Source organism: Mustela lutreola, chromosome 1 (assembly GCF_030435805.1).
Source record: "Mustela lutreola isolate mMusLut2 chromosome 1, mMusLut2.pri, whole genome shotgun sequence".
NCBI classification, from domain to species: Eukaryota; Metazoa; Chordata; class Mammalia; order Carnivora; family Mustelidae; genus Mustela; species Mustela lutreola.
In genome coordinates this window covers 227692910-227712698 of record NC_081290.1, presented here as the reverse complement: position 1 = coordinate 227712698, position 19789 = coordinate 227692910, and the positions used below count along the sequence as shown (strand labels likewise).

At 39.3% G+C, this 19789-nt stretch overlaps 1 protein-coding gene across 1 annotated transcript in view; it reads right to left on the bottom strand.

The window, feature by feature from the left end:
* Positions 1–19559, bottom strand: part of INTS4 (integrator complex subunit 4) — a 123328-nt gene extending 103769 nt beyond the window's left edge. Inside the window, exons 1-2 of the mRNA XM_059188076.1 lie at positions 19354–19559; positions 10309–10503 (exon numbers count right to left, since the gene is read on the bottom strand). Of these exons, the coding sequence (XP_059044059.1) occupies positions 10309–10503; positions 19354–19407 (249 nt within the window). The 5' untranslated portion in view covers positions 19408–19559. The remainder of the gene's footprint in view (positions 1–10308; positions 10504–19353) is intronic.
* Between the last annotated feature and the right edge of the window lie 230 nt (positions 19560–19789).

The window sequence follows — 19789 nt, the reverse complement described above, 5'->3', positions numbered from 1 at the left end:
TTAATAATAAAAATAAATCCTTCAAGAATGGAAGCAAAATAGAACTTTTCCATACAAGAAACACAAAGAAGTCTCACCATTAAACTTAAAATAAATGGAAATATCAGAGGGTATTCTTTAGCCAAAAGGAAAATAATTCCAGATGAATAGTCACATATGTGGGGAGAGAAAAGTAATGATAAACATATTGGAGTAAATTATAAATATTTAGTAAACCTAAATGAATATTGCCTATATAAAATAACACTGTCTTGGAGTGCCTGGGTGGCTCAGTCAGTTAAATGTCTAACTCTTGATTTCCACTCAGGTCATGATCTCAGGATCATGAAATCGAGCCCTGTGTCAGGCTCTGTGCTGACCACGGCGCCTGCATAAGACTCTCTCCCTCTGTTGGGGCACCTGGGTGGCTCAGTGGGTTGAACCTCTGTCTTTGGCTTGGGTCATGATCTCAGGGTCCTGAGATTAAGCCCCGAATCAGGCTCTCTGGTCGGCAGGGAGCCTGCTTCCCCCTCTCTCTCTGCCTGCCTCTCTGCCTACTTATGATCTCTCCCTCTGTCAAATAAATAAATAAAATCTTTAAAAAAAAAAAAAAGACTCTCTCCCTCTGCCACTCCCTCATATGCATGTGCTCTCTCTCTCTCAAGAAAACAAAACAAAACAAAAAAACCACCACATTGTCTTACAGAGTGAAAGACGGAGAATTAAAATATACAATTACACTCACATATAAGTCAGGAAGATGGATAAATGGAGGTAAGTCCTTGCTCTGTCCAAAATGGTTACTGTGCCATAAAACATTTGACTCTGATAAGTCAAGAATTCATATTTTATTACACTTTGACAAAAGTAAAATTAAATTTTTTAAAATGTCACGTCAGGAGTGCCTGGGTGCTCGGTTCAATAAGTGTCTGCCTTTGGCTCAGGTCATGATTCTAGGGTCCTGCAATCAAGCCCACTACCTTCTCCCCCCACCCCACCATCTCTCCCCCTTGCTTTCTCTCTCTCTCTCCCTCAGATAAATACATAAAATTTAAAAAAATATTTTTCACATCAAATTTTTAAAAATTTCATGTTGTAATGTCTAGGCTAACCAGTAAGAAAGTATAAAAGAATATTTAACTCAAAGCTAAAGATGAAGGTGGCAAGAAACAAGAGATAAAAAGAACATTAACCAGGTAAGATAAATATAATGCACATAATAACAGGGTAGCTTTAAATCTACATATATCGATAATAACATTAAACATAATGAAATAAATGATTAATTTTTTTTTAAAGATTTTATTTATTTTATTTGACAGAGAGAGAGATCACAAGTAGGCAGAGAGGCAGGCAGAGAGAGAGAGGAGGAAGCAGGCTCCCTGCTGAACAGAGAGCCCGATGCGGGGCTCAATCCCAGGACACTGGGATCGTGACCTGAGCCGAAGGCAGCGGCTTAATCCACTGAGCCACCCAGGCGCCCCTGATTAATTTTTTTTAAAGATTTTATTTATTTACTTGACAGACAGAGATCACAAGTAGGCAGAGAGGCAGGCAGAGAAAGAGGAGGAAGCAGGCTCCCCGCTGAGCAGAGAGCCAGATTCGGGGCTCTATCCCAGGACCCTGGGATCATGACCTGAACCGAAGGCAGAGGTTTTAACCCAGTGAGCCACCCAGGTGCCCCAAATGATTAATTTTTAAAACAAACTTTTTTTTAAAAACTAACTAAACTTTAGGGATCCTGGGTGGCTCAATCAATTAAGCATCCAACTCTTGGTTTCAGCTTAGGTCATGATCTTGGGGTCCTGGAATTGAGCCCCATATCAGGGTCCCTGCTCAACAGGGAGTCTGTTTATCTCCCTCTCCCTCTGCCCCTCCCACTGCTCACTCTCTCTAATAAATAAATCTTTAAAAATAAATAGATAAAAATTAAGAACTACATGTTGTTTACATAGGTCTTACCTGAATTAAAAAAGACATAAAAAAGATGAAAATAAAATGTAGAAGTAGGTATATCACATAGACTATGATCAAAAGATCGCTGGTCTCACTGTATTAATATTAAAGCCATTATTTGTTGATGATTATTTAAAAAATGCAAAATTATCTATATGTAACTTATTAAAATTATAAAGTGAGCTTGGTAAGGTTGTAAGACATATGAGTTAATAAATAAAAGTCAACTGCACTTCTGAATTCCAGCTATGTAGTGTTAGAAAATGAAATTTTAAAAATATTACCATTTACAATAATAAAATATTAAATATCTAGGAGTAACTAGCAAAAAAATGCACAATATCTTCCATGTTTATGGACTGGAAAACTCAATACAGTAAAATGTTAATCCCTAAATGTCAGCAGAACAAGAGTTAATGCAAGCCTAATCAAAATCCTAGCTGAAATTTTGTTTTGTGGCAGAATTTCACAAGCTGATATCAAAACTCATAAAAAAATGAAAAGACCAAGAATAACTAAATATTCTTAAAGAAGACAAGGTAAGTGAACTTGTCCTGTCAGACGTCAAGATTTAATGTAATGCTATACTAACACAGCATGGTACTGGCATGAGAACAGACAAACTACTGGAATAGAATAAAAAGTCCTGAAATACCCATATATAGATACTTCATTTACCACAAAGGTGGTAATGGCAGAAAAACGGAGAAAGGACATTCTTTTCAATAAATGCTGCTGGACATTTGGATTTCCATATACCCAAGCAACATATACACACATCAATCCCATGTGTAAAAAGCAAATAATAAAGTTTCTAGTAATAATGCAGCAAAATGTCTTAGTGAGTTCAAGGTAGGCAAACCCTTCTTACATCAGATAAGAAAAGCCCAAAAATAAATGAAAAAATTGTCAAATTGGGCTATATTAAGAAATTCTTTTCATCGAAATACAACACTAAGGGAATAAAAGTACGCGGGTGGGGGATAGTGGGAGGGACTAAATAGGAAGAAGATATTTGAAAACACATATAACCATTAAAGCCATTAAAGAACTTGTACTGGAATATAAAGAATTCACACAAAACAATAAGGAAAAAGAAAAATATGCAAGAAACATCAATCGACATTACCTAAAAAAATATCCAAATGGCCAATTAAGTATATTAAAATTGTTCCACTTCATCAGAAATCAAAGGACTACAAATTAAGGCCACAACGATATACCACACACATCCACAGAACTGTCAAATGAAAAAGATCAACAATTTTGACTGTTGGCAAATATGTGGAATTGGAATTCTCACAGCGCCAATGGTGGGGGGGGCGGTTCTAAATTGGTACTACCACTTTGAAAAAGTTGGCTCAGGGAGTGCCTGGGTGACTCGGTTAAGTGACTGCCTTCAGCTCAAGTCATGATCCCAGGGTCCTAGGACTTTCTGCTCTGCAGGGAACCTGCTTCTCCCTCTCCCTCTGCCCCTCCAGCTTGTACGCTCTGGCTCACTAACTCTCTGTCTCTTAAATAAATAAAATCTTAAAAAAAAAAGACATAAAAAAGTTGGCTCAGTAATTTCACTCTGGGGTATACAGAATATAGAAATGTAAGACATACATACCAAGAGACCTGTACAAAATGTTCATGGCACTACTTCCTATAGTAGTTAAAAAGTGGAGACAGCCTAAATGTCCATCAATAATGGAATGGGTATGGGGCGCCTAGGTGGCTCAGTGGGTTAAAGCCTCTGCCTTCAGCTCAGGTCATGATCCCAGGGTCCTGGGATCAAGCCCCACATCGGGCTCTCTGCTCATCAGGGAGCCTGCTTCCTCCTCTCTCTGACTGCCTCTCTGCCTACTTGTAATCTCTGTCTGTCAAATAAATAAATAAAATCTTTAAAATAATAATAATAATAATAATAATAATAATAATGGAATGGGTAAATAAATGTGTATATTCATACCATGAAACCTTATACTGTGGTGAAAATGAATAAACTATAGCTACCATCAATAATATGAATGAATAACAATATAGGTAGAATTTTGAGCAAAAGCCACACATAAAAGATTTACACTATATTCCTTAATTACATTAAGTTTAAAAAAAAGATAAAAATAAATTGTATTTAGGAGTATAGGCTTAATGGTAAAAAGTAAAAGAAAGATAGTTATTACCCTGAAAGTGAGGACACTGGTGGTTATCTTTTGGGCACAATCTAAATCATTAGAGGGTAGTTTGAAGAGGCTTACGAGAGGCTGATAATATTCCATTTCTTAACCTGGATGGTAGTTACACATTGTGTTCACAGTATGAGCAATATGCTATGTGACATTTTTCTACCTGTTTTTCTCTATGTGTTGTATTTCACAATAAAATTTTTTAAATGTGGTAGCTCAGTCAGTTAAGCACCCTACTCTTGATTTCAGCTCAGGTCATGATCTCAGGGTCCTAAGATTGAGCCCTGCATTGGGCTCTGCACTATGCACGCATGGAGTCTGCTTAGGATTCTCTCTCTCCCTCTGCTTCTGCTATACCAGCTCCACTCCTGCTCACCATGCTCTTGCTCTCTAAATAAATAAATAAAATGAAATAAAACAAAATGTTACTTGGATTACTGAGGTTAACAGGGGAAACAAAAGATATTTTGACATCAGGAGAAGGAAAAATGAAGCGAGAGAAATTGGAGTGGGAGACAAACCATGAGAGACCACGAACTGAGAAACAAATGGATAGTTTTAGGGGCGCCTGGGTGGCTCAGTGGGTTAAGCCGCTGCCTTCGGCTCGGGTCATGATCTCAGGATCCTGGGATAGAGTCCCGCATCGGGCTCTCTGCTCAGCGGGGAGCCTGCTTCCTCCTCTCTCTCTCTCTGCCTGCGTCTTTGCCTACTTGTGATCGCTCTCTGTCAAATAAATAAATAAAATCTTAAAAAAAAAAAAAAAAGAAACAAATGGATAGTTTTAGAAGGGAGAGGGTAGGGGGATGCGTGAGCCTGGTGATGGGTATGAAGGAGGGCACGGAAGGTACGGATTGCACAGAGCATTGGGTGTTATACGCAAACAATGAGTCACGGAACACTACATCAAAAACTAATGATGGTGACTAACATAACAAAAATTTTTTAAAAAGTAAAATCAACAAGACTCAGTGAAGAAGGAAATAGGAGAAGAAAAGGTAAAGGATCTTTCTCAGGTTTCTGATTTAAGGGTCTATATCAATAATGGGACAACTTCCCAAGATAAGGTAGACTGGAGAATGAAGGGAGATCCTAAATTCAGTTTTGAATATAAAAGGAAAAGTCAATTATTTTATGGACTTCAAATTATTGAAGTGTCAAAGAAACAGGTCTTTCTGAGATAATGGACTAGTCAAATCCTAGTAAAAAATAACCTGCAGTAAGAGAGGACAAGAAAAGAGCTATATAGCCTTTCAATGGTATGAAATGGAGTCACAGACCTCCAAACACAAGAGAGCTAAAGAGAAAGCAGAAGTACTGGGCCTAGCAGACAAGAGGAGGCAAGAATGGCACAAAAAAGAAAACAGTATCTGACCTAGTAACACTCCTGATCAATCTGGATACGTTACCCAAGTTCTTCTACTTTCTGAAATTATCCCCTGGTACCCTCAACACCTAAGCTTAAAACAAACTGCCTCCAGGGAAGCCCTCTCTAATAACTGCTCTTCTCACCATCAAAATCACCCTGATTCAGGCTTTCATCACCTTGCTTCATATTTATCAGTCTCCTTGTTGGTCACCCTAACACCCATTTTCCCATCATCCAATTCCTCCACTCTCCATCCTATTTCCAGAGTGACATTTCTACAACAAAACCTACAAGATAAAATAGAGGCCCTCCATGATTTCTAGTCTTATCTCTTAAAGAACTTTCGATTTAAAATCTATACCAGCTGCTTGCATTTCTTCTAATGTGACAGGCTATCTCACATCTCCATGTGTTTGCTTACAATTGCTCTTTCTTTCTAAAACGCCTTTCTTTCCTCCTGTTTTCCAGCTGGCCCAAATCTGTTTTAGAAGACTCATCTCAATGATCACTCTAGTCTTTAACGCCATTCTAGTCCCCTGCTCCCAAGTCACACTGACTACCCTCTTTTTAAGGTCACATCATAACCTGTCCCAGATTTCACAGCACCTACAACACTGTATTGTAATTATCAATTTATTGTGTCTGTATCTACCCAACTAGATTCAGATCAGGGATCACATTATCTCTTATATCCAACACTAGCACAAGGCCTGGCACAGAGTTAGTATTCAGGTTTCAAGAAAATTAAAAAAAACGAAGAAATGAATAACCTTACCCCTTACTATCTATTTACTACATACATTATTTGGTCTACCAGCTATACTACTAGCCCCATAATGACAAGGAACATGTCTCACAGTTCTACATCCTCCACAGCAACTAGCAGAGTAGCATAAGTGAAGAACCCGTCATGTCAAGGAAGTTCAGATACTGCTGCCTGACCAAAAAAAATCTGGAGGAGAAGCAAAAGCCCAAGTAGCTTATCTACTAAAATATAAGAGACCACATTTATGGATAACAAACCAAAGAATAAAAAGTGCTACGGTCATCAATCTAGAACTGGACACATTTGGGATCTGTCCTCATTTTTTTTGTGGCTAGAATGTGCTAGATTAATGCAAGCAGCATGGCCTGGTTAGAGAGCCTAGGGTATGACATCACAATACCAATTTCATTTTTTCTTTTAGACATGATAATGGTATTGTGGTTATATCTCTTAAAAGAGTACCGTTTAGAGATAAAAACTGAAATTTATGAACATAATGACACAATGCCAGGGAGAATCTGGTGGAGAGGGTTAAGAGTGGAGGAAGTAGAAATGGACAGTTGGGTGGGGGCATGGCCATTCAGCAGTGGTAACTGCTGAAACTGGATAATGGGTGCATGGGAATTAATGAAACCATTCCCTCTACTCGTACATATATCTGAAATGTTTCACGACAAAAGTTTAAAAAAAAAAAAAACAACCTAGATCAAATCCAGACCTTCCATTTACTTAGCTGGGTCACCCTGAAAATTAAACTGCTCTAAACTTAGTTCCCTTTTTTCTTTTAAACATTTTATTTATTTATCTGACAGAAAGAGAGAGAGAGTGGACAAGCAAGGGGAGCCACAGGGAAAGGGAGAAACAAGCTCCCCACTGAGCAGGGAGCCCCACGTGAGGCTTAATCCCAGGACCTTGGAATCATGACCTGAACCCGAAGGAAGACACTTAACCAACTGAGCCACCCAGGGCCCCTCCTTAGTTCCTTACCTGGATTACATAAATAACAATGGATTACATAAATAACAATGGTGGTGTCATCAGGATTAAAAATATTACATGCAGAAAGAGCTTTATAAACTCCAACAAGCTATATAAATGTTAACTGTTCTTAGAAGTATTATTACAGGAAAAAAAAGAAGTATTATTACAGATGATTATGGGAAACAGAGTTATATTATCATATAATAGGTGGATATTGCTAAGAAAAGAGTAACTAAAAATAGATTACTAAGTGTCTGAAAACTTGAGAACAGAAACCCTGATGATATTTATGTAAAACATGCATTTATTAACCCCCCCACATTGTTCCAGGGACCTTGACAGGAACTGGGACAGAGATAAACAGATTTAGAATTTGGAGTCCCTGAATTTAAGGGCTTAATGTCTAAAGGAGAGAGACATATGGCAAACACTGGTTATACTAAGAGCTAATAAATATGCTAACAGGTCCGTCCAGGGTCCAGAAAAAATGCCTGATATATAATAAACACTCATTAACTGAGTAAAAAGTCTCACAAAAGCATAAGCTCACTCATTCAACAAATATTAATTTTACCACACACTGTTCTTGGTACCACAGATTCATCAATTAAAAAAAAAAAAAAAAATCCCTGCTTAAGAGAGGCTTACATTCCAGCATAGGGAAATAGACAAGGTACCAAATAAATGAAAAATTATATAAAATACAAGAAGATGGGGGTGCCTGGGTGGCTCAGTTGGACACTTGATTTTGGCTCAGGTCATGGTCTCAAGCCCCATGTCATGATCCCTGGTCAGCACAGGGTCTGCTTATATTTTAGTAGATAAGCTACTTGGGCTACAGGGTCTGCTTGAGGATTTTTCACCCTCTCCCTCTTTCCCTCCTCTTGCACACACAGGCACATATGTGCTCTCTCTCAAATAGACACATCTTAAAAAAAAAAGAATATGAGAATATGCTAAGTGCAATGGAGAAAACAAAATCAAGGAAGGGAGCTAGAAGGTTCTAGGGTGGAACAGGCAGTTTCAATTTTAAATATAGGGACAAAAAAAGGCCTTAATGAAAAAATGACATTTGAGCTATGACTTGAACAAAGTGTGGGAAGTAGACATATGAACATCTGAAGGAAGTGTTCTAGGGGAAAGGAAACATAAGTGGAAAGACTCCGAGGAAGGAATATGCTTGACAGAGAAAGTGGCAGACCAGATCACAGGGCAGTGGGAGGAAGATAGAGGAAAACAGACTGGGAGAACTACATGTGAAAAGAGATGGATTTCTGAAAATCCACACGATCTTTGGAAAACTATAAGCATTTCTGATTAAGCTAGAATATTATATGTGTAAAGGAAAACACCCTTTATGTCATATTTAAAAGATTTAAATAAACATAGTTTACAGAAAGAAGAGAGATTGAAAAGAAAAAGAAGCTTTTGCAAGGGAAAACCTGAAGACATTACATGCATCCTGACAGATGCAAAAGGAAATACAAATCGTCATCTACAAAGTATTCTTAAAAACTTCAAATATATGCTTAACCTGAACCTAACAGGGCCTATATTGTATACCTAACCTTCCGTTCCTAGTAAATAAAAGGGGTAGAGGAGCAAATTAACCTCCAAGGAAGTAAAATTCAAAAAAAGAGACATTTTATCAACTGAGTTTATCAGGTCAATGTCACCAAAATAATAAAAATTGTTCTAGATTAAAAAATGACCAGGGACGCTTGGGTGGCTCAGTTGGTTTAGCGTCTGCCTTTAGCTCAGGTCATGATCCCAGGGTCCTAGGACTGAGCCCTGCATCGGCTCCTTGCTCAGCTGGGAGCTTGCTTCTCCCTCCCCCTCTGTCTGCTGTTCTCTCTCTGACAAATAAGTAAGTAAAATCTTAAAAAAATAATTTAAAAAAATTAAAAAGAACAAATGCCACGTGTGAATAGTGTTTGCATTTTTATTTGAATCAATCAACTATAAAAAAATATTTTGGAAATGAGAGAAATTAGAATACAAACTAGTTGTTAGAGTACATTAAGGAAATCTAGTTTAATCTGATGTGGTTACATGTTTTTTTTTAAGTCCCTTACTGAACTGTTTTGGGAAATATATTATACTTTAAAAAATTAAGGAAAGGGCATCTGTATGGCTCAGTCAGTTAAGTGGCTGCCTTCAGCTCAGGTCATGATCCCAGGGTCCTGGGACCAAGCCCCACGTTGGGCTCCCTGCTCAGTGGAGAATCTGCTTCTCCCTCACCCTCTGCCTGCCACTCTGCCTACTTGTGCTCTCTCTCTCTCTCTTTCTCTTTTGTCAAATAATATTAAAATCTTCAAAAAAAACAAAAAACTTAAGAGGGAGCAAATCTGTCAAGATATCTGTTATGTGTTAAATCCTAGAAATGGGTGTTTGGGAGATCATTATAGTATTGTTCTGACTTGTCTAGGCTTAAAAATTTTCATACTAAAGTTTAAAACTTTGATTCACCCATGATTCAAATATTTGGAAATTTGTCTTTCCTTCTACTTCAGATCTTACTTACACAAACTGAAAAATAAACACATCTTGTGACTTTCATTTGTTTAAACTATTTCCTGCATTTAATCAGTCACAAACTGATGTTTTGTCTAACCCAGTAAAATACATGGAGAAATGAAATGCCACTACACAAAGGAAAAAAAAAAAGTTAAAAAAAGAGGGCTATCGCAATTAGATATAAGGGCCTTGAATGAGGGCAGAAAGAGCAGGATGACAGGATGGTATTTCAGAGACAAAGCTGGTTACAGAGGGTCACAGCTCAAGTCCTCCTTTGTATGCCCACCACACTTGACATAACACAGGCAACAATACCCCAGCAGTATGTTCGCATCTGTCTCCATATACACTCTATGGATACCTTCTATATCTACACAGAGATGCAGCAAACTTCTAAGAAAAGGATTTGGATCTTTTTTTATCTCTGTATCTACAGTGCCTGGCATGTGGAAGACCCTCAGTAAAAGACTGCTGAATGAACACCTTCTTATTTATCTTGTGATACTAAGCTATTCTGTACACATGATATAATTCTTACACACACTCCCAACAGGTCCTCAAGACCGTCTTACCTTGTAATAATGTTCCAAGAGAATCCTGACTACTCCCTCCACGCTTTCTGCTTCAACAGGCTTCCTGGCAAACTGGAGTAGGTACTGCAAAGCATCTGCTGGGGAGGTTGCTTTACACAGATCTATGTGGAGTGCTGCAGATTTACTTGGTTTTGTCAATCGGAGTTTCTTGGTTGCAATTTCCTCCTGTTGTTGCTGCAAAGGAGCAGGCAAAGATAACACATGAAAACAAAGGGTCTTCAATTTTCACTTTGCCTCACTCCCTTATACCAGATAATGTACTTTTTTAAGGGAAAAGCAGTATTATGAACTGGGAAAAGGACACTGGATTGGAGACAGGCTGAGTCGCCATTTTGCTTTTCACTAGCTCCTACCACTGTGGCCTCGTCATTTCATTCCTCCAAGTCTCAATTTCTTTCTCTGTAAAGTAGGTCTACTAACATTTTGTTCTATCTCTCAGAACTGTTTTAGCTTTAGGGTTAAAAGGACACACAAAGGATCTGCTCCATTCTTTACTTAAAAGAAATCTCAAGTTTATAAATATGTTCAGACTGTGCTGAGGCATGCACCAGGCTCATCTTCCTTGGTGAGAAAACTGGAACTGATGGGAACTATCTACAGCTCACATTGAGTAAGTCTTCTCCTTACTCCAGATAACTACCCAAACCATTCTCCCTTCATTAAAAGAATGGTAGTATAAAAAAATTAATGCAGTCAAATAGCTCACAAACTATAGCCACTTAACAAATGTTTATTGAATGGTTATTCAGTGTTAGAACTTATCTCTAAGTTCCAGTTCTGCTATTATAAGTAAGTCATAATTCTTACTTTCATCATCTGTAAAATGGGAGTTATGACACTACTACCAGTCTTTCTCAACTAAGGATCCTCATCTGAAGTATAGGACACGCACAATTATTTGAGTAACTCTTTTCTCAATTCTCCCAAGGATGGTGCATAACTAGAAGCTTTCTAGATGCACTTGTTATGTATAATGGTGCCCAAAAAGTTCATGTAAAAGGGAACCTGTCCCTCCAAAGCTTAAGTCAGGCCCTGTGAGTAGGTACAGAGAGCGTAATAAATAAAACAAATGTTTTACAAAACCCATCTATATGTTGCCTCCAAGAAACACATTTTAAGCCCGAAGACACCTCCAGATTTAAAGTGAGGGGGTGGAAAAGAATTTACCATGCTAATGGACATCAGAAGAAAGCAGGAGTGGCAATCCTTATATCAGATCAATTAGATTTTAAGCCAAAGACTGTAATAAGAGATGAGGAAGGACACTATATCATACTCAAAGGGTCTGTCCAACAAGAAGATTTAACAATTTTAAATATCTATGCCCCCAACGTGGGAGCAGCCAACTATATAAACCAATTAATAACAAAATCAAAGAAACACATAAACAACAATACAATAATAGTAGGGGACTTTAATATTCCCCTCACTGAAATGGACAGATCATCCAAGCAAAAGATCAGCAAGGAAATAAAGGCCTTAAATGACACACTGGACCAGATGGACATCACAGATATATTCAGAATATTTCATCCCAAAGCAACAGAATACACATTCTTCTCTAGTGCACATGGAACATTCTCCAGAATAGATCACATCCTCGGTCCTAAATCAGGACTCAACCGGTATCAAAAGATTGGGATCATTCCCTGCATATTTTCAGACCACAATGCTCTAAAGCTAGAACTCAACCACAAAAGGAAGTTTGGAAAGAACCCAAATACATGGAGACTAAACAGTATCCTTCTAAAGAATGAATGGGTCAACCGGGAAATTAAAGAAGAATTGAAAAAAATCATGGAAACAAATGATAATGAAAATACAACGGTTCAAAATCTGTGGGACACAACAAAGGCAGTCCTGAGAGGAAAATATATAGCGGTACAAGCCTTTCTCAAGAAACAAGAAAGGTCTCAGGTACACAACCTAACCCTACACCTAAAGGAGCTGGAGAAAGAACAAGAAAGAAACCCTAAGCCCAGCAGGAGAAGAGAAATCATAAAGATCAGAGCAGAAATCAATGAAATAGAAACCAAAAAAACAATAGAACAAATCAACGAAACTAGGAGCTGGTTCTTTGAAAGAATTAATAAAATTGATAAACCCCTGGCCCGACTTATCAAAAAGAAAAGAGAAAGGACCCAAATAAATAAAATCATGAATGAAAGAGGAGAGATCACAACTAACACCAAGGAAATACAAACTATTATAAGAACATACTATGAGCAACTCTACGGCAATAAATTTGACAATCTGGAAGAAATGGATGCATTCCTAGAAACATATAAACTACCACAACTGAACCATGAAGAAATAGAAAGCCTGAACAGACCCATAACCAGTAAGGAGATTGAAACAGTCATTAAAAATCTCCAAACAAACAAAAGCCCAGGGCCAGACGGCTTCCCGGGGGAATTCTACCAAACATTTAAAGAAGAACTAATTCCTATTCTCCTGAAACTGTTCCAAAAAATAGAAATGGAAGGAAAACTTCCAAACTCATTTTATGAGGCCAGCATCACCTTGATCCCAAAACCAGACAAGGATCCCACCAAAAAAGAGAGCTATAGACCGATATCCTTGATGAACACAGATGCGAAAATACTCAACAAAATACTAGCCAATCGGATTCAACAGTACATTAAAAAGATTATTCACCACGACCAAGTGGGATTTATTCCAGGGCTGCAAGGTTGGTTCAACATCCGCAAATCAGTCAATGTGATACAACACATCAATAAAAGTAAGAACAAGAACCATATGATACTCTCAATAGATGCTGAAAAAGCATTTGACAAAGTACAACATCCCTTCCTGATCAAAACTCTTCAAAGTGTAGGGATAGAGGGCACATACCTCAATATCATCAAAGCCATCTATGAAAAACCCACCGCAAATATCATTCTCAATGGAGAAAAACTGAAAGCTTTTCCGCTAAGGTCAGGAACACGGCAGGGATGTCCATTATCACCACTGCTATTCAACATCGTACTAGAGGTCCTAGCCTCAGCAATCAGACAACAAAAGGAAATTAAAGGCATCCAAATCGGCAAAGAAGAAGTCAAATTATCACTCTTCGCAGATGATATGATACTATATGTGGAAAACCCAAAAGACTCCACTCCAAAACTGCTAGAACTTATACAGGAATTCAGTAAAGTGTCAGGATATAAAATCAATGCACAGAAATCAGTTGCATTTCTCTACACCAACAGCAAGACAGAAGAAAGAGATATTAAGGAGTCAATCCCATTTACAATTGCATCCAAAACCATAAGATACCTAGGAATAAACCTAACCAAAGAGACACAGAATCTATACTCAGAAAACTATAAAGTACTCATGAAAGAAATTGAGGAAGACACAAAGAAATGGAAAAATGTTCCATGCTCCTGGATTGGAAGAATAAATATTGTGAAAATGTCTATGCTACCTAAAGCAATCTACACATTTAATGCAATTCCTATCAAAGTACCATCCATCTTTTTCAAAGAAATGGAACAAATAATTCTAAAATTTATATGGAACCAGAAAAGACCTCGAATAGCCAAAGGGATATTGAAAAAGAAAGCCAACGTTGGTGGCATCACAATTCCGGACTTCAAGCTCTATTACAAAGCTGTCATCATCAAGACAGCATGGTACTGGCACAAAAACAGACACATAGATCAATGGAACAGAATAGAGAGCCCAGAAATAGACCCTCAACTCTATGGTCAACTAATCTTCGACAAAGCAGGAAAGAATGTCCAATGGAAAAAAGACAGCCTTTTCAATAAATGGTGCTGGGAAAATTGGACAGCCACATGCAGAAAAATGAAATTGGACCATTTCCTTACACCACACACAAAAATAGACTCAAAATGGATGAAGGACCTCAATGTACGAAAGGAATCCATCAAAATCCTTGAGGAGAACACGGGCAGCAACCTCTTCGACCTCTGCCGCAGCAACATCTTCCTAGGAACAACGCAAAAGGCAAGGGAAGCAAGGGAAAAAATGAACTACTGGGATTTCATCAAGATCAAAAGCTTTTGCACAGCAAAGGAAACAGTTAACAAAATCAAAAGACAACTGACAGAATGGGAGAAGATATTTGCAAACGACATATCAGATAAAGGACTAGTGTCCAGAATCTATAAAGAACTTAGCAAACTCAACACCCAAAGAACAAATAATCCAATCAAGAAATGGGCAGAAGACATGAACAGACATTTCTGCAAAGAAGACATCCAGATGGCGAACAGACACATGAAAAAGTGCTCCATATCACTCGGCATCAGGGAAATACAAATCAAAACCACAATGAGATATCACCTCACACCAGTCAGAATGGCTAAAATCAACAAGTCAGGAAATGACAGATGCTGGCGAGGATGCGGAGAAAGGGGAACCCTCCTACACTGTTGGTGGGAATGCAAGCTGGTGCAGCCACTCTGGAAAACAGCATGGAGGTTCCTCAAAATGTTGAAAATAGAACTGCCCTATGACCCAGCAATTGCACTATTGGGTATTTACCCTAAAGATACAAATGTAGTGATCCAAAGGGACACATGCACCCGAATGTTTATAGCAGCAATGTCCACAATAGCCAAACTATGGAAAGAACCTAGATGTCCATCAACAGATGAATGGATCAAGAAGATGTGGTATATATACACAATGGAATACTATGCAGCCATCAAAAGAAATGAAATCTTGCCATTTGCAACAACATGGATGGAACTAGAGCGTATCATGCTTAGCGAAATAAGTCAAGCAGAGAAAGACAACTATCATATGATCTCCCTGATATGAGGAAGTGGTGATGCAACATGGAGGCTTAAGTGGGTAGAAGAATAAATGAAACAAGATGGGATTGGGAGGGAGACAAACCATAAGTGACTCTTAATCTCACAAAACAAACTGAGGGTTGCCGGGGGGAGGGGGTTGGGGAGAAGGGGGTGGGATTATGGACATTGGGGAGGGTATGTGATTTGGTGAGTGCTGTGAAGTGTGTAAACCTGGTGATTCACAGACCTGGGGATAAAAATATATGTATATAAAAAATATATGTTTATAAAAAATAAAAAATTAAAAAAAAAAAAAAAAAAAACAAATGTTTTAATCAAGAATTTTCCTTAACATCAGATGCATCATTTTGATATCCTGAGTAACCACCTCTTTACAAATTTACCTTTCTACAGAGAAAAGATTAGGGTTATTCTAGTCAGGAACAAAGTAGGGCATGATATAAAGGGACTGAGAATTTTGAAGTTAGAGAATTTGAGTTCAATAACCACTTACATGTGAGAGGCGGCCAGTCCTTCTTCTATAAAAGAGAATAAAATACCTATATCATACGGATGTTTGAGAAGTCTAAAGTACAATGTCTTTGTGTGAGCATACATATAAAAATAAGCACTAATATAATATCATCACTCTAAGGTAATGATTCATGCAGAATGAAGTGAAGAAATGAGCTCTTTTCTTAAAATCCTTACCCACTCAAATCCTATTCTACACCATTCAGCCTTCTGTGTTACTTGGGCTCCAATCAGGTCAAAACCTGAGAAAGATTTCTTTCCATATAGAATATGTAAGGGGGAAGACAAACCACTATCTGCTATCAGTCAGCCATCAATAACATTTTAGTGAGCCAGGACCTATGATCATCATCCATGGGTGACAGAGTAGTTAGATATGAGCTGGGGGCAAGGGTAGTGATAAACAGGTGACACATGAGAAGCCTGAGGACACAACATCCTGACTCTGTGGCTCTTAACATCTTGGCAAGGCTTCCAAAACCCTGGAGCTGACAGACCAAGAGCCACAGGTGTAGAACATGCAGCCCTCCTTTTCAACCTCTGCCCCAGGGTTTCATTATAATATACTTACATTGTGGTTTCAAATCCACCCCCTACACCCCACCCCCACCCCCGCCGACTCCTATGGGGAAAGATGGCCAGGACAGTTCTGGCAAGAACCTGGTAGAGCCAAAAACTCATTCTCCCAACTGGTAGAAAGAGTCCCTTAGATGACTGGAAACAACCTCAGTAAGAGACCACCATAGCTATGACCCATAATCTATGCAAACACAAAAAGACACCCCTAGTTCCAATGCGGTAGCCACTCTGAGCCTGCACACTCTCCATTCTTGAGAGTGTACTATCCTTAACAAACTGTTTGTGCTTGCTACACTCTTTCTGACTGTCTTTATTTGAGCCTGGATCCTCACATAAATCTTTGTGGGAAATCCAAGAACCCAGACCTCCATTCATACAACTCAAGAGTCTCCTACACATAACAAAAGACACAGAGATGAACCAGGCATTATTTCTGTCCTTAAGGAGTCCAGACTGGTAGAGAGATATGTATACTGTGTGAAATTATTTAAGAAAAAACTCACAAAACTAAGTAGGGAGGATACAAGGGGAGGCTGGAAGGGGGGAACAGTGTCACTTTACAATTAGGGGGAAAACTGTGGATTATAGACCCTAACAGAAAAATCAACAAGAAAGAATCATCAATTACAGGCCCCAACACAGAAAGATGTACATTGCATCTCCTACAACAAATTAGCCACTCTTGGGGCTCCTGGGTGGCTCAGTGGGTTAAAGCCTCTGCCTTCAGCTCAGGTCATGATCCCAGGGTCTTGGGATTGAGTCCCACATCAGGCTCTCTGCTCAGCAGGGAGCCTGCTTCTCCATCTCTCTCTGCCTGCCTCTCTGCCTACTTGTGATCTGTCTGTCAAATAAATAAAATCTTTTTTAAAAAAAGTATTAAAAAAAAAAAAAAAGAAATTAGCCACTCCTGCAACTCAGCCAGTGAGAAACTCTCATCATCCTAGACTTTCCCTTCAAAACTCCCACCTTCTTCTCCATAAAATAAGGGTCCTCTTTTTTGTTTATTGGACTTGCCTGTGGTTTTGCCATGGCTTGCATGTCCTCAATTGCACATTCTGTTATTCCCAAATAATTACATTTTGGCTGGTAAAATAACTATTTTTAAGGTTAACAACTGATAACACTGAGTGGTAAGTACAAATAGATGAGTACAAACAGAGTACTAGCCATGGAAGCAGAGGAGGAAGGGATGAAACTATTGCTGAAGTTTTAGATGGGTCCTGAAACAAAAATGGGAAAGCAAAAATAAAGGGAAAAATGACATGCACTCCATGTGAAAGAGAAAACAGGTCCAAGAGTCTGGAGAGGTGTAAACACATGGCATGCTGGACCAAGGGTGAGTATTCCTAGGTAGTGGGAACAGAAGAACTATGGGAAAAAAGGAAATAAAAATTGTGAATGTACAGAATGCCATCGAACTACACAATTAAAAATGTTTAAAATGGGGGCACATGGGTGGGTCAGTCAGTTAAGCATCCAACTCTTTTAATTTCGGCCCAGGTCATGATTTCAGGGTGGTGAGATCAAGCCCTGCATTGGGCTCTATGCACAAAGAGTCTCTCTTCCCCCTCCCTCTGCCCTCCCTCACTCTTGAGCAAAAAAAAAAAAAAAGTTTAAAATGGTAATATATGTATTTTACCACAATTATGAAAAAGAAAAATAAAAGTGAGCTGGGGAAACAGGCCCAGAAATTTCCAGAAAGCAAATCACGGAAGGAGCAGCTCTGTGAAATGTGAAAAACTTTCCTGAGGGGGCTCTGGTTAGCTCAGTTGGTGCAACAGGCAACTCTTGATTTCTGGGTTGTGAGCCTGAACCCCATGTTGGGTATAGAGATCATTTAAAAATTTAAAAATTTTAAAAATAAAAACCTTCCTGAATGTTGACTCATTCCAAAAGGTCAAGAAAACGAATTTCACATAAAATGAAGCAACAAAAAAGTGCCAAGTTTAAATCTCAAAGTTATATTTAAGGGGGGAAAAAAAAAGCAATCTTCCCTACAGTCAGTGGAATATGCTATAAAAATGTGTCCACAAAACAGAAACGATAAGTAATAAGATAAGTGAAAACTTGTCAATACAATAATCTCTCTGTATTATAATCACCGGTATGCTTTTCTGTCTCTCCCACTAGGCTGTGAGCTCCTAAAGGACAAGGACCCTAAAGTGTATTGGACTTTGTAGCTCAACACCTTTCACTATACCTAATACATAGTAACCACTCAACAAACTCTTGCTGAAGGGATGAATGAAATACTTAAGAAGTTTCCTGCTGGATGGTCTAAATCCTGCTACACTAGAAGTCTGAGGACCTAGGGGTACTCTAGAGATCTAAGGATGCTTTTGACCTACTAGAATCAATTGGGGGCTTGTCAGAAATGCAAATTATTGCCTCCACCTCTCCCACCCCACTGAGTATAATCTACATTATACCAAGATCGCCAGGTGATTTGCATAAAAAGTCTAAGAAGCGACACAGGAGATAAATTGGGATCAACCTCTATTTTATAAAGAAACATCTATGAGGAGACACATGGAGAGTCACTGCTCTAACAGGGACTCGGACCACCTGTCCTTAACTCCAAAGGAGGGAAATAACTGCTCTCCTTTCTACGTAAGCTGTTCCACAAATGGAAACTTCTGCCCCTATACAGCCTGGAACCCTCACCTGCTTTAGCTGGGTCTTGAGAATTTCTACAGACTCTACCTCCAACCCCTTAGAGTTCTGCATACAACCAATGTGTCCCCGGGCGCTTTTGGGGGGGGGGGGGGAGACAGGAGGTGGGAGGAGCTCCACCAGAATTTGACTCTGAATCCTCCCATCCCTCCAGAAGCTTTTGAGCCACATCTGTAGAACTTAGTGCTAACGTAACCAGAATAAACTGAGATAACGGATAAGACATCTTCATACATTGTAAAGAGCTTTCTATTCTAATAACTTTATTAAGTGTCAGACTGCACATATTAAAAATGACAACAGCAGCTGCAAACGAACACGCCCACTTAAGTGTAGTTTCGGAGAGCCTATCAAAGTAGTCGACACTCAACCCAGGTTTGCGGCGCCTGTTTTGGCAAAGTGTCTGGAGCGTGGATAACCTTCCCCTCCCCGAACTAGTCCTAGGACCCTTCCTTCCATCAATTACCTGAACCACTTTAGTGAATTCCTCGTACACCCGCTTCTTTAGGTGCGCCGCCATGACTGCCCGCGTACCCTCTCAGCATCCGTACTCGACGAGGGAGGCGGCGGAGGAGGAATCCGGAAAACTTGCCCGGGCCTGAGGAACTCGCCACTATCCCACAAGGCAGTGGAGTTCCGAGAAAGAGAGGCCGCTTCCTGCTGCTCCACTGCCCTTGCCGCGGTGCAGCAGAATTTGTCCTCCTACGCCTTGTGCGTCGGCGGAACGAAAATGAGGGCGCAGAGCGAGGGGGCGGGGCCTCTAGCAGGAGGTGACTGGACTGAAGAAGCAGATGAGCCAATGGCAGCCTTCGGAGGTTCGCTGGTGGACTCAGAGTGGTCGGGAGCCTAGCATCGGAGTGAGCGAAGGGAGGGCAAAGGTCAGAGGTGGGACGAGCCAGAGC